Source organism: Triticum urartu, chromosome 6A, assembly GCF_056163025.1.
Source record: "Triticum urartu cultivar PI428250 chromosome 6A, HENAU_Tu73, whole genome shotgun sequence".
NCBI classification, from domain to species: domain Eukaryota; kingdom Viridiplantae; phylum Streptophyta; class Magnoliopsida; order Poales; family Poaceae; genus Triticum; species Triticum urartu.
In genome coordinates, this window is record NC_141878.1 from 443,066,732 (window position 1) to 443,082,254 (window position 15,523).

Sequence of the window (15,523 nt, forward strand, 5' to 3'; positions counted from 1 at the left end):
TGGAGTAGGAAAGGGGGAAACCTACTCCTACTAGGAGTAGGAATCCCCCCTTAGGGCGCGCCCCTTGTGGCCGGCCCTCCTCCTCCTCCCCTCCTTTATATACGGGGGAGGGGGCACCCCATAGACACACAAGTTGATTTTTTTAGCCGTGTGCGGTGCCCCCCTCCACAGATTTCTGTCTCGGTCATATTGTCGTAGTGCTTAGGCAAAGCCATGCGTCGGTAACTTCATCATCACCGTCACCACGCCGTTGTGCTGACGGAAATCTGCCTCGGCCTCAACTAGATCAAGAGTTTGAGGGACGTCATCGAGCTGAACATGTGCTGAACACGGAGGTGCCGTACATTCGGTACTTGGATCGGTTGGATTGCGAAGACGTTCGACTACATCAACCGCATTACTAAATGCTTCCGCTTTCGGTCTACGAGGGTACGTGGACACACTCTCCCCGCTCGTTGCTATGCTTCTCCTAGATAGACCTTGCGTGATCATAGGAACTTTTTTGAAATATTGCGTTCCCCAACACTCGCCGCCACGAAGAGCTGGCAAAAATCTACGTTTGAGCTCTGTCTAATTTGTTCCAATGGACGAACTTGAGGAGGATCGAAACTTGAAAGACTGGCTCGAAGAAGAAGCATCGTAATCCATCCAAACGTTGCTCCTGCGAGGACTAGAACCCTACCTATCTACTAGCCCCAATGGAAACACCAAAAATCCTCTCCCCACCAACAGCCACCGAAGTGGTAGGCGGAGGAGAGGTGAACCAATGGGCTCGCTGACGGAGATCGAGGGGGGGGGGGGTTCTCTAGTCAGAGCATCTACAACCGGACTTGGCAAATCCGCCCCTTATACGTCCGTAGATGTGCCCGGGTACGCCCGCGGACGCATCCGGACGGGCCATCATATTTCGCTTCCGGCATCTACATATGTCAAATATGTACTCTCAAATCCATGGACGTCGATCATACAAGCCAGTATCGCACATAAATAACAAATGTTGGTGCCGACATAAATAGTGTTTACATCAAATTTATTTTAAGTGCACAACTCAAACATCAGCTCTTTCATTTCCATTACGGGTCCACAGATGCTCCACAAGATCGTTGAGTAGCTGCGCGTGCACATGGTGATCTCGAAGATTCTAATGCATTTGCATAAAGTTCATAAACTGAGTTTCATTTTGATCTTCCGGGATTTCAACTTGTTCTCCGGGTGCTTCAAAATCATCGGTTTGGGCTACACCATCACCCTCATCCTCGACAATCATGTTGTGCAAAATAACACAACATGTCATGAGATGGCACAAAGTTTCTGATTCCCACATCATTGCGGACACATGAATAATTCCTCAACGAGCTTGAAGCACACCAAATGCCCTGTCCACATCCTTCCTAGCCGCTTCCTGCATTGTTACAAAGTGGCTCTGTTTAGTGCCATGCGGTTCGGATGTGGTCTTCACAAATGCCACCCACTGAAGATAGATGCCATGGGTAAGATAGTATCTCATGTTGTAGTCTCAGCCGTTGACGGTGTAGTTGCACGGCGGTGATTCCCCATTGCAAAGCCTCCTAGACACCGGAGATCGTTGAAGTACGTTGATGGTGGCATGTCAAATCCATAAGAAAGCATGAAGTATGAGAACCCAACATTCTAAAGAAAGCATGTCAAATCCATAAGTCATGTTATGCCACCGCTTCTAGTATGATGGTGGCATCTTTGGTGTGACCTTGATACATTCCCCACAAATCTTTAGGGTAGTTCTTTCATTGCCAATGCATGCAATCAATTGACCCGAGAATTTCTGGAAATCCCCTGGCCTCTCCAATAGCCAAGAACTTCTCCGAGTCATGCGCATTTAGTTCTCTGAGATACTCAGGTCCAAACACCTCCAAGACGGCGCGGGCAATCTTGACAGTAGTCTTCGGGCATGTGCTCGCCCCCATCCTAGCCATCTCACCGGCGGCATCTGCAGCAGTACCAAGTGCAAGCATCCTCAAAGTAGCTGTGCACTTCTGCTTGGCAGAGAAAAAGATGTGACCGCAACAATCCTTTGTGAACTTGAAGCAGTCATCGTGTGCCTCCACAATGCGCAAAACAATGGTTTCCGCATCCAAAAATTACGACGAAACCATGGATCGTCTCAGAAAGTAGGCTTCGGAGCAAAGTAGTCCCCTTGGCCTTTGCAATAGCCGAGCTTCAGACAACCTATCCTGATTGATCACTCTTCTCCCTGTGATTGAGCCCTTAAAGTTGAGAATATGCTCCACTTGCCGGTCCATTTCCTCTTGCATTCTCATGAACATGATCATGTCCACTTCTTGGTCCAAATCCGAGAAACCGAAGAACTCATCTTGAATCATTTGATCAAGCTCCGTGGGTCCATACTTCTCGTCCAACGAAGCATCAAAATCCATCGTTTTTCCTAATAAAATCACACAAAAATTCTGGTCAGATAATGTGTGAAACACTTCAAGCGCAAGGCGGAGCCAAAGAGTTGTTGGACCTACCGCGCTGGCATCTGGACCGGCGACGATGTCCCATACGGCGAGTACGAAGAGAGGACTGCTCTGTCGGAGCTAGCGGCACAGAGCTAAGAACGGCTGCGGAGCGCGCGCAGTGGCGGAGCTGCGAGACGAACGACACGGAGGAGGAATAAGAGAGGAGAGAGCAAATGGATCCTGCTGTTCTGGGTTGGATTTGGTGTAATTTGCGGTGCGGTCAGGCTGTCAGGTCCGACGTAACAGACGTGCCCGAACACTCCATATCCGGCTTATATTTAGACTGCATATGAGGGATGTCGGTCAGCCCGAACGTTTGAGACCGTTTAAGACATTCATCTAGATCAAAATTTTGTGACCAGTCGATGACCGGGCGACGCTCGGGCGTTTGAGGCCGGTTTGGGGGGCCGGGCGGTTGATGCTCTCACCTTGCGAGAGGGGATGGAAAAAACCGCCGTGCATTTTTGCCTATGAAGTTGCACTCTACAACATTTGTAGCGATCGACCCATCCACTCGTGTACGAACTACGAAGTAGATACATCCCCTGGCCTACTCCGCCATGCCACCGTGATCGGTGGGCTGTGCGGCCAGTGAGCTGGAGGTTAGCTAGCTCGCTGCGATCACTCGCTGAGATCCACCCTCGCTGACCACGCTATATAAGCATCACTCCTCCGCTCTCGCTTCCTCCCACTGCTCCAGAGCGCCGATCAAGAGGCACCAGATCAAAAATGGCGCTCCTCCCGCTGGTCCTCGCGGTCCTCATCGTCTCCTGCGCCGCGCAGCAGCCACCGGTGCAGCCGCCGCCAACTCCCAACGCGCCGCCTGCCGGCAACCCGCCTCCTGCTCCCAACGCGCCTCCGGCCGGCAACCCGCCCCCAGCTCCCACCGCGCCCCCGGCCGGCAACCCTCCTCCAGCTCCCAGCGCTCCTCCGGCACCCACCACGCCTCCTCAGGCGCCACAGGCCCCGGCCACGCCCCCTCCGGCCCCGCAGGCCCCTGCCACCCCTCCTCCGGCTCCCACCACCCCGCCGGCCACCCCTCCACCTGCTCCCACCACCCCGCCCCCGGCTCCCCCGACGCAGCCTCCGCCCGCTCCCACCACCCCGCCGCCGTCGCCCCCGGCCACCCCGCCTCCAGCGCCCGCCACCCCGCCGCCATCACCGCCCATGTCGCCACCACCCGCCACACCTCCTCCGATGGCGACCCCGCCGGCGATGGCGCCCACGACCTCCCCGACCGTCGCCCCGACGACATCGCCCACCGCGACGCCGTCGATGTCTCCGACCAGCCCCAAGACTACCTCCCCGACAAGCTCACCGACTTCGTCTCCCTCGCTGGCGCCCGCAGGCACGCCGGTGACGGACAGCAGCGCCTCCAGCGCGCGCGCGGCCGGCGTCGCGGCGCTGGTGGCCTTGGCGAGCGTGGGCCTCGCCGTCTTCCTCTGAGCAGCAGGCCGGTGCACCTGTGTCCTCCTTCCCGCGCGTCGCTGCTGCATTTTTCTTGTTTCGTGTCGTTATTTAATTTTTACCGGTGGTACTACGGTCGATCGATTCTTGATGATGTACTGCTACGATGATGCATTGGTTGTCCGTCCCGTCCCGTCCCGTTTTCCTTTTGATGATCGGCGGGGGGTGGTTGGTTAAGTTTAGTGCATGTTCTACTTCTGCTCTGTACTGTACGTGAGTTACTGCTCCATTTTGGTTATATAGAGAGGATTTTGTGTATATTTTCAGTGTACGTACTCCATTATCATTTCCGTGCATTCAATAAATTCTCCACGCAGCTTATTCACCGCGCCCCGTGTTCGCTCTCTGCTGCTCAAGTGCCGCTCATCATCCGATCGGTCGGCGTGTACCGTGTCGCTCATTAATAAACGAGCGGTGAAATGCCGTGGCTCGGAGGTCGGCACGCGTTTGAAATTCACGACCGGTACGTACGGGTTGATCGTCTCCTACTCCACGTCCACGTGCAGCAGTAAAAAGCACGGGCGCTTTAGATCGCGCGCGGGATCTTGGCATGCACCTGGCCTGGGACGGTGCGTACGAAAAAGCGAGGGAAAGGCAATTCGGTGCACAGGCGCACAAAAGCTGACAGAAAGGAGAGTTTTATTTGAGGTGATGGGAACGCTTTCTGGAAAAGAGAGGAGACAATGCCTCGTTGGTTGGGCCTTTCTCTTTTCTCCGTTTAAGCAGGAGGCAGAAGCAGACCCACCCGCTGCCGAAAGTTTTTCACTACTACTCTACACTAGATCGGTGAACGAAAACGGTGTTGCATCGCGGCACACGGTAAAAGTTTCGAGATCGATTCTTGATGCATCCCAGGCGATGTCCGTGACGCATACACCTACATTGATTGCATTGAAGGCCATATAGCTGGATCTGGTAGTACGTACTACGAGTTTCATCGGTAGCAAAAAGAAAGGAGAAGGAAAGGATGGATGACTTGTCGACGCCGATGGAGCATGGACGTGATCTGCCCGCACCAACCCCAATCAAACAACTCGTACCGATAGCAGCGCGTCGCATGTACCGGACGCCAAGGCTCGGAGGCAACGGTAGGTAGGTGCCGGGCGCGGGGTCGGGAGGGGTTATCATCGCCAATGATTTGTGATCGAGTCGACTCGAGCGCAGCTGAAATTTGAAATGAAAATGGAGAATGATCGTCCGCTGATGGACCCCGTTGCACCAGCAAAAGCGATATGGGCGCGAGACAGACACGTATTTGTTGTACTGCCGGCCGTGGATCTCGCTGTCTCTCTATTGAGTAGCGTCGCTTAGGAGACACGCCATGCGTGAGATGGCAGAGCTCAGACAGACACAGACCATCGAGTAGGCATCACGCAAGGCGTGCGCCGGGACTGCTCAGGCATCACCTGCCTGGCGCCATTAGTCCATGGGTACCACCTCATTTCTTACCGTCGGTGCTAGTTCTCCGGGTCCGATGGAGCACAGGGTAAACTCTCCGGCTGATTAACATGGTTATTTTCTTCTTTGAACGAGCGACGGAAAGTGACGCCAGCTAATTTGCGGTAATATGTCATTTTCATCGTCGTGGAAAGGCGGGTTTTTTTTTTGACAATAGGAAAGGCGTTTTGTGCCTGGCTCTGGTTTTGCACATAAAGAGGGAACAGGGTGGTGTGGTTGGAAGGGCCATGGCCCATGGCCCTGCATGCCCATCGTCTAGGCCGGCCGCAATCAATAATGCTGCGGCGCGTTTTTATTTTTGATAATATATTTGGAGAAACAACAGCTGCTTGTACTGGTTAGAGAGGATGGAAAGCAAACAACACTACCAGAAAATGCAGTCGTCTTGGATTCCCCCAACGAGTCTGCACCAACATAACCGCAGTCTTCTGTCGTGACACAAACCTGTATTGGAATAGTGGACGCCCGCCTTTCGGAGGTCTCGTCGCCCTTTGCCATGGTATTGTGCAGTACAGTACTGTGGAATTGGAATAGTGGAATGAAGATAGGCCAATCAAAGTATCACAACAGCGAACACGGTAACTTCAGCTGGGCGAATGAAAAACTCCGGAGCTAAGTGAGGTGCTAGTTAAATCCATCTACCTAGAGCACAGCCAACGAGCGAGGTATTGCCGGTGACCCTGATATACCCATCACGTGAGGTGAGACCTGTGCGCCGGGAGTTAATTGCAGGGAAGTACCACACTTGGGGCAGCTGTAATGAGTCAGTATCACTATTTAGATTTTTTGCAAGTCAGTACCACGTTTGAGGCTAGTCGTTGCAATACGGGCTAAGCCACGTATAACTCTGTATTGACGCTGTATCTGACAACCCAACCCCACCAGTCGGTTGACCAGCCGCCGAACCGGTGCGTCGCTCGGCTGGCTAGGACGGACCCGGCTTGGTCGGTCTTGGCTCGGTCGAACCCTAGCAGTTCTCTCCTCTCCCTCTCCCTCTTCCTCTCCTCGCGATGGCTAGTCTGGGCGGCGGCGGCGGCGGTGGCGGTGGCCGGAGCAGCGGTGGCGTTGTGGGCAGGTACGGAGACCTCCCCGGACTCGGGAGCGATGCGCACAGAGGAATCGAAGTCGAGGGTGGGGAGTCCAGTTCGTCGGGTTACTACAGCGATGACGACGAGGGCATGGAGGCGCCGCTGTCCATGGAGCAGCGGCTGCGGCTGGCTGAGATCTAGGTGGCCAACCCTACCATGAGACATCACTGGAGCCATGGATTGGGTGGCCTGCTGTAAGTGCTCTCTCCTCTCCCTCTCTACTCTCTGTGCCATGATTCGGGCTAGGGTTAGGTTTACTGAACTGAAAATGTGCAATTTTGTTGTCCATTGTAGTTTGGATGATGCTGTTTGGGATGTTAGGATTCATTTCGATGCTCAGCATAATTTGGATAGGAAGATATGCAACTCAGATGTCACATATTTGAATTTGTATACACTGATGCGAACACAAGGATTTAACTTTAGTGATGAATTGTACCACATGGGTAATACAGGCATAGGGGTGCAGAGAGAGCATGGCCTAGATTTGATAGACACGAACATCAAGTTGCAGGAAATTAAGAAGCAGAATGAGGACAGTTTAGTTCTGAACTTGTTAGTTAGGGCCACATCATTTGTCAGTACTGCATCTCATGTTAGTGAGGAAAAATTAGCCACGGCTTTATATCAAGAACCTGTTGTGTATGATCTGAGAGATCCTCTTGTGCTTGCTGTTAATGATAATGGTGTTGTTTATGAGAGTCAAAGAAGCAACAGTAGTGCACTAGTACAACCTATTGGTATGTGCACACAAGAGAGCAGAAATGTCAGCTTAAGAAAGCTCAAATCTGTGATGGAAGAAGAGGAAGAGGAGGGATATAAGAGTAGTGATGACTCTCAAGGGGCATATGACGGTGACAACAACCCTTTCTGCATGAAGAAGTACAGGATTGCTGAAGACACAGAGATAATAGAGGGAAACAGGCTAGCAGATGAAGAACTAGAAGAGGATGAAGATTCAGATGAAGAAACGGATGAACATTCAAATAAGGAACAACTACACTATGAGGGTGACACTGAGGTTGAGGAGTTGTTTGAGATTGAGGAGGAAGATTCTGAGAAGGAGAAGGAACCACCCATGAAAGCAGCTGGTAAAAAAGGGCAAAAGCTGCCAGTTAGGAGAGGGCCCACCAGTAGGACACATTCTAATGTGTTAGAGGAATTGAAACCAGATTTCAGACCATCATCGGATGAAGAAGATACTGGGTTGCTATTGGATAGTGAAGATGATCAATTTGAGCCACTAGCATTTGTCCTACCAAAAGGAAGGAAGAGTAGGGCATTGAAAAGGCCAGCAAGGATATGGTATAATGAAAAATTGGAGCAACCACATCAACAATTATGTATGCGCATGTGTTTCAAAACTCAGCAACAATTCAGAGATGCTCTATTGAGCTTGCACATTACACAGGCCAGAAATTTCAGGTATCATAGAAACTCAGACAAAAGGATAATTGTTTGCTGCAAACAAGAGCATTGTCAGTTCTTCATAGTTGCAGCAGTTATCAAAGGGGAGAAGACATTTTCAATAAAAAATGAGGCTGCAGCACACTTGCCCTAGCAGTACAGAGACATCAAGGGTTAGTGCAAAGTGGCTTGCACAGACATATGAGTCACTGTTCAGGTATGATCCAAACACAAGTATTTTGACTCTGATTGACAACTGCAATGAGAAGTATGGTGTTGATGTGCCCAAGCACATGGCCTATAGGGCCAAAAACCTTGCTGTAGAGGCTATTTTAGGAGAGCACAAGAAACAGTATCCCAGGCTGAGGGACTATGCTCAAACAATCATGGATACAAACCCTGGGAGTAGAGTTATAGTTACAACTGTAACTCCAAAACCTACTACAAAAATACCACATCCAGGACCAAGGTTTCATGCTATGTTCTTCTGCATCAATGGAGCAAGGGAGGGCTTTCTTAGTGGATGCAGACCATTCATAGGTTAGTGACATGTTTTATATTCTTTATTTTAGTGCTTTATTTAGTAGGTTAGTGACATGTACAGCTTAAGTATGTTTAGTAGTGTTATATAGTGAATGAACTTGCTCATTGCTTTTATATGACATGTATAGAATTGTGTATCCATTCTTGTAGATGACATATATAGAATAGTTTGATAGTTTCATATAGTTACTGAATTTGATCTTACAAATGCAATATAGGTGTTGATGGCTGCTTTATTAAGCTCACCACTGGAGCTCAAATACTTGCTGCCACTGGTAGAGATGGCAACAACAACATTTTCCCACTGGCATTTGGTATTGTTGGACAAGAGGATACAACAAATTGGTGTTGGTTTCTACACCAACTTAAGATATGTCTAGGAGGAGAAGTTGGACAATTTGGAACTTATACTATCATGTCTGATAGACAGAAGGTATGAATGCATCCCCTTGTTTATCTTTATGCAAATTTGGTCCTTATACTATGATGTCAGTAGCTTAGTATGATATGCTATGTCAACAGGGCCTACTAAATGCAATTAATCAAGTATTTCCAAACTGTCACCAAAGATTTTGCCTTAGGCACTTGTATGCAAACTTCCAGAATGCTGGGTTTAGGGGAGAAGATCTTAAGAAATGCATGGATAATGCTAGTTATTCTTATAACCAACACAAGTTTGACATTGCAATGAATGATCTAAAAAATGAGAGTGAGGAAGCTTGGAAGTGGCTGAGTGGAATACATGCAAGATTCTGGGCTAGGCATGCTTTTGACACAAACTGTAAGACAGACTTGGTTGTTAACAACCTATCTGAGGTGTTCAACAAGTACATCCTTGATTTTAGGAAAAAACTCATTAGGACTATGATTGATGGTATTAAGAATAAGCAGATGGTGAGGTGGCATAGGAATAGAGAGAGTGGAAAGGCAACTCTGTGGGAGATCACACCCCATTATGCTGAGAAGTTAGAGGTGGAAAAGGAAAGGGCCAGATTCTGTAAACCCATTCAAGCTGGTGTTAATCTATGGCAAGTAACCAGTGGGCAGAAAACACATGCTGTCAACTTGGAACTTCATACATGTGGTTGCAGAAAGTGGGACCTGAGTGGCACACCATGCAACCATGCAATATCAGCAATTAACAAGGCAAAAAGGTTTCCAGAGGACTATGTGTGCAAATTCTTCAAAAAACCATTTTACCTAGCAGCATATGAACCAATGATATATCCTGTTCCTGGTGAACATGATTGGACAAAGACAACAGGACCAGACATAGAGCCACCTAAATTTCATGTGAAGAAGGGAAGAAGGAAAGAGAAGAGGATAAAGGGCAGATTTGAGGTTCCAAAGCCAAAAGAGAGTTCAAGAATGGCCACTATAACATGCAGCAAATGTGGGCTCCAAGGCCATAGATACACCAGCTGCAGCAAACAATTGAAACCAGAGTTGGCTTTGAGAAAAAATAAGCATGTGGTAAGCACCTTGTTAACTAGTACTATATATGTTTTGTATTTATTGTATGTTTCCTTCTCTTCATGTTTCCTTCATTTTTGCAAGGCATGTAGAAGATCAAGGAATGTTGATGAAGCACAGGCAGCACCAGCAAGAGCAGAGGCTGCACCAGCAAGAGCACAGGCTGCACCAGGAAGAGCACCAGCAAAAGCACAGGCTGCACCAGCAAGAGCACAGGCTGCACCAGGAAGAGCACCAGCAAGAGCACAGGCTTCACCAGGAAGAGCACATCCTTATGCAAGGCATGGTGCTGCAAGGCATTCAAGGCCATTATCTACACCAAGAGCTGCTGCTGGGAGTTCTGCTGCTGGGGCTTCCACTTCTGGTGCTTCCACTTCTGCTGGACCTACAAGTCATACTGGATGGATGGCCTTTTTTACTGCAAGTGGAAATACCTACCTGTCATGTCTCATGTTTCTAAACTATGTCAATTATGCCCAAGATATGAGGGGGTAAGTTATTTATGTTTCAAAACAGTTATCATTTTGGGTTGACATGCTTTCTGGAGGAGTACTCTTTCTATTATGTATGAGTCATGTTTCTAAAATATATCAGTGATGCCCCAAGAGATGAGGGGCAAGTTATGTATGCTATCTGTTAGAGTACTCTATCTGTTATTATTCATGAATCTAAACTATGTCAGTTATGCCCCAATATAGCCAAAGTTTTAGTCTTTAGGGGTTGTCGACGTTGACGGAACCCAAAATAGCCAAAGTGTAGTCTTTAGGGGTTGTCGACGTCGACGGAACCCAACATAGCCAAAATTTAGTCTTTAGGGGTTGTCGACGTCGACGGAACCCAAAATAGCCAAAGTTTTAGTCTTTAGGGATTGTCGACGTCGACGGAACCCAAAATAGCCAAAGTGTAGTCTTTAGGGGTTGTCAACGTCGACGGAACCCAACATAGCCAAAATTTAGTCTTTAGGGGTTGTCGACGTCGACGAAACCTAAAATAGCCAAAGTTTTAGTCTTTAGGGGTTGTCGACGTCGACGGAACCCAACATAGCCAAAGTTTTAGTCTTTAGGGGTTGTCGACGTCGACGGAACCCAATATAGCCAAAGTTTTAGTCTTTAGGGGTTGTCGACGTCGACGGAACCCAATATAGCCAAAGTTTTAGTCTTTAGGGGTTATCGACGTCGACGGAACCCAAAATAGCCAAAGTGTAGTCTTTAGGGGTTGTCGACGTCGACGGAACCCAATATAGCCAAAGTTTTAGTCTTTAGGGGTTGTCGACGTCGACGGAACCCAAAATAGCCAAAGTGTAGTCTTTAGGGGTTGTCGACGTCGACGGAACCCAAAATAGCCAAAGTTTTAGTCTTTAGGGGTAGTCGGCATCGACGGAACCCAACATAGCCAAAGTTTTAGTCTTTAGGGGTGGTCGACGTCGACGGAACCCAACATAGCCAAAGTTTTAGTCTTTAGGGGTTGTCGACATCGACGGAACCCAATATAGTCAAAGTTTTAGTCTTTAGGGATTGTCGACGTCGACGGAACCCAATATAGCCAAAGTTTTAGTCTTTAGGGGTTGTCGACGTCGACGGAACCCAAAATAGCCATAGTGTAGTCTTTAGGGGTTGTCGACGTCGACGGAACCCAAAATAGCCAAAGTTTTAGTCTTTAGGGGTTGTCGACGTTGACGGAACCCAATATAGCCAAAGTTTTAGTCTTTAGGAGTTGTCGACGTCGACGGAACCCAAAATAGCCAAGGTGTAGTCTTTAGGGGTTGTCGACGTCGACGGAACCCAACATAGTCAAAATTTAGACTTTAGGGGTTGTCGACATCGACGGAACCCAATATAGCTTTTCCATTCTATCTATCTATCTACCTATCTATCTATCTACATCCATGAAACAAAGATGAGAAAACTTCTTAACTTCACCATTCTATGAAGCATATATGAAAGCAAGATAATTCCAACTAATAGATCCACACAGAACATAACCATAATAGATTCTTACAGCAACATACTGGAGTTCAACATAGTTCATAACTTCTAACAGACCCATAATTCAAACTGGAGTTCAACATACTGGAGTTCAACATACTTAATAGATTCTTACAGAACCATACACACATACAGAACAGATCCATTGATACTACTTCACAAAAGTTCAGCTAAGCAGCCTCTTCATCTTGTTCATTCATCCAAGATGGCCTGGATCCCCTTCATCTTCTGCTTGTTCTTCTCCTCTGCCTTCAACATATCAGCAATCTGAAGCTTGAGCTGAGCCCTGTCTTTAGTGAGCTTGTCGTGTCCCTTTTTTAGATCACCCATGTGACCCTTCAACTGGAGATTCTCTTGGATGAGCTTATCATGTCCCTTTTTCAGATCACCAATGTGATCCTTCAGCTTCAGATTCTCTTGGGTGAGCTCTTCCTGAGACTTAGTGACTTCATCAACCTGCATCAGCTTCAGATTCTCTTGCTTGAGCTTCTCCATAGACTTAGTTAGTTCTTCAACCTGGAACTGCAAGTTCCTCATGGCTGCACTATGCACTTCCTTCTTTTTCAAATGGTTGAACTTCATGTTCCTGATGACAGTGCCTTGGGCTTTTGTCAGGTTCATCAGGACTTCATACTTCCCTTGCAGCTTGAATATCTCTGCATCTTTCTTCTCCATCTCAGTCTTCATATCTGAGACAACTGAGTTGGTCACCTCAGTTTTCCTCTCCTCTGCACTCTCCATCTTAGACTGCAAATATCTAAAATCCAGCACCCTATCCTCTTGGGCATTCAAAAGTTGATGAACATCTTCAACTAATTTGTCATAGTTGGCCTCCAGTTTATTTTTTTCTTCTATCAAATTGTGAATAGTGAGTGAACTCTCCAGGTTATCCTTCCTCCTATCACTCCTACTATCTTGATACATTTCCCATAGCTTCAACAATGCATTCTGCATTGTGGGAGGCCACTCTGGGTCAACCCATTCAACAGAGCCACAGTTCTGACCTTCCTGCAATATATTCAGCACCTATATTTGTTAAAGGATTTGATTGTAAAGAACATCACAACTACACTAAATATTACAATTAAAGAATATGATCTTAAGTAAAGAACAACAGAACTAACTAACTGAAGAACAACACAGCATGTGCACGGCAACCAAATCACATAGCCACATTATTTAATCATAACAAAAAGTACATCAACTATAAAGCACTCATAAAGCACTAAACTATCAGGATCAAAGCTTAAACAATGTTGTGCACTCAAAACTAAGCTCTTGGCCACATATTAAATTAACATATGCCTACTCCAATGACCAACATCAGTGCATCAGTACTAGTAATTGGATAAAGAATGGCAATCACAAGAAGATAATCTAACTTGGACCAAACTACTACTAATTAAAAATATTGTGCGGCTACTACCAACTCATTTTAATAAACAGAACATAGAAAGTGCAGAATCTTACTTTCAGAGGACAGGCTAAGAACCTCTTGCCCGTGTCAAATCCCTCAAAGGCTACACGCCTCTCACATGGCAGCCCATGGTGCTGGCAGGGAACAATGGTTTCAGTCTCAATGCCCATGTAGTCTTGGTCTTCAATGCTGGCAGGGATCTGTAGTAGCAAAATGAACCAAAACCCCCCAAATCAAAGATCAAATCCCCAAAGCAGGAACACTAACCCTAACCCTAGCTAAACCACTAACCCGGTACAACATGCTGTCGTCGTCGGAGGAGTTCATATACTGCAGGCTGGAGTAGTCGTCGCTGCTCTCATCCTCATGGACCATGGCGCGGTGGCGGCGGGGGAATGCGTGGCGGTCGGTGGCGAATCGGCGGGTGAGAGCTCAAGCGGGGCGAAGTCTAGGGTTCGTGGGGAGTGAGTGAGTTGGGTTCGAGGGAGTTGGGTTCGACCAGGTAGACCGACCGAGCCGGTTCGGCGGCTGGTCAACTGACTGGTGGGGCAGGGTTGTCAGATACAGCGTCAATATCTATGTTATACGCGGCTTAGCCCGTATTGCAATGACTAGCCTCAAACGTGGTACTGACTTGCAAAAAATCTGAATAGTGGTACCGACTCGTTACAGATGCCCCAAGTGTGGTATTTCCCTGCAATTAACTTTGTGTGCCGGCCACTCCATCTTCCTCTGCATGCGCTCACTCAGAGCGGGGGCTCATAATGAAAGTGCCCATGGAAATGTACAAAGTTTTTTTTGAGAAATAAGTACAAAGTTAATGTAGCTACAGTCGAGGATTCCAGGGATTAAAGGTGGCCAAATGGGCCGGTCCTGGTGTGCTGGCCCGATAGCCCGCATGCCTAGCCCATGATGGGCTGGCCAAACACGTTTATAATTAGGTTGTGCCTGCATGTGGCCTGCCTAGGGCCATGCATGGCCCGCTAGGCTGGGCACGGGTATCAGCATAACATGGTCCGTTTACTTTTTTCTATATCTTTTTTGCATTAGCCCCCAAAACAGCCCCAAATCTCCCGGTTGATGGGCTAAATGTGCTAGCGGGCCCGCATGTTTCCTTGTTGTGTTCTGTCTGGGCCAAGGAGCGCGACACGAGTGTTGGCCTGGCATGGCCCGCGTATTAGACGTGCCTGGCCCGTTTAGGCCAGGTCTGTGACGCCCCCGATTTGACCGTACACTAATCATACACGCAAACGTGTACGATCAAGATCAGGGACTCACGGGAAGATATCACAACACAACTCTACAAATAAAATAATTCATACAAGCATCATATTACAAGCCAGGGGCCTCGAGGGCTCGAATACAAGAGCTCGATCATAGACGAGTCAGCGGAAGCAACAATATCTGAGTACAGACATAAGTTAAACAAGTTTGCCTTAAGAAGGCTAGCACAAACTGGGATACAGATTGAAAGAGGTGCAGGCCTCCTGCCTGGGATCCTCCTAAACTACTCCTGGTCGTCGTCAGCGAGCTACACTTAGTAGTAGGCACCTCCCGAGTAGTAGTAGTCGTCGTCGACAGTGGCGTCTGGCTCCTGGGCTCCAACGTCTGGTCGCAGCAATCGGGTATAGAAAAGGAGAAAAGAGAGCAAAGCAACCGTGAGTACTCATCCAAAGTACTCGCAAGCAAAGAGCTACACTACATAAGTATGCATTGGTATCAAATGGAATAAGGGTATCATATGTGGACTGAACTGCAGAATGCCGGAATAAGAGGGGGATAGCTAGTCCTGTCAAAGACTACGCTTCTGGTTACCTCCGTCTTGCAGCAGAAGAAGAGAGTATATGGTAAGTTCACCAAGTAACATCGCATAGCATAATCCTAACCGATGATCCTCCCCTCGTCGCCCTGTGAGAGAGCGATCACCGGTTGTATCTGGAACTTGGAAGGGTGTGTTTTATTAAGTATCCGGTTCTAGTTGTCATAAGGTCAAGGTACAACTCCGGGTCGTCCTTTTACCGAGGGACACGACTATTCGAATAGATCAACTTCCCTGCAGGGGTGCACCACATAACCCAACATGCTCGATCCCATTTGGCCGGACACACTTTCCTGGGTCATGCCCGGCCTCGGAAGATCAACACGTCGCAGCCCTACCTAGGCACAACAGAGAGGTCAGCACGCCGG

At 48.2% G+C, this 15,523-nt stretch overlaps 1 protein-coding gene and 1 pseudogene across 1 annotated transcript; both read left to right on the forward strand.

Annotated features, from left to right (window-relative positions):
* Nucleotides 1–2,532: 2,532 nt before the first annotated feature.
* Nucleotides 2,533–4,223, forward strand: LOC125516826 (uncharacterized; annotated as a pseudogene).
* A 4,653-nt stretch (nucleotides 4,224–8,876) lies between these two features.
* On the forward strand, nucleotides 8,877–10,429 carry LOC147965606 (uncharacterized). Its single transcript, XM_087530525.1, has 3 exons — nucleotides 8,877–8,894; nucleotides 8,984–9,934; nucleotides 10,019–10,429. Exons 1-3 carry the CDS (start codon nucleotides 8,877–8,879, stop codon nucleotides 10,427–10,429), a joined length of 1,380 nt encoding a protein of 459 aa, XP_087386651.1.
* The last annotated feature ends 5,094 nt before the right edge of the window (nucleotides 10,430–15,523 follow it).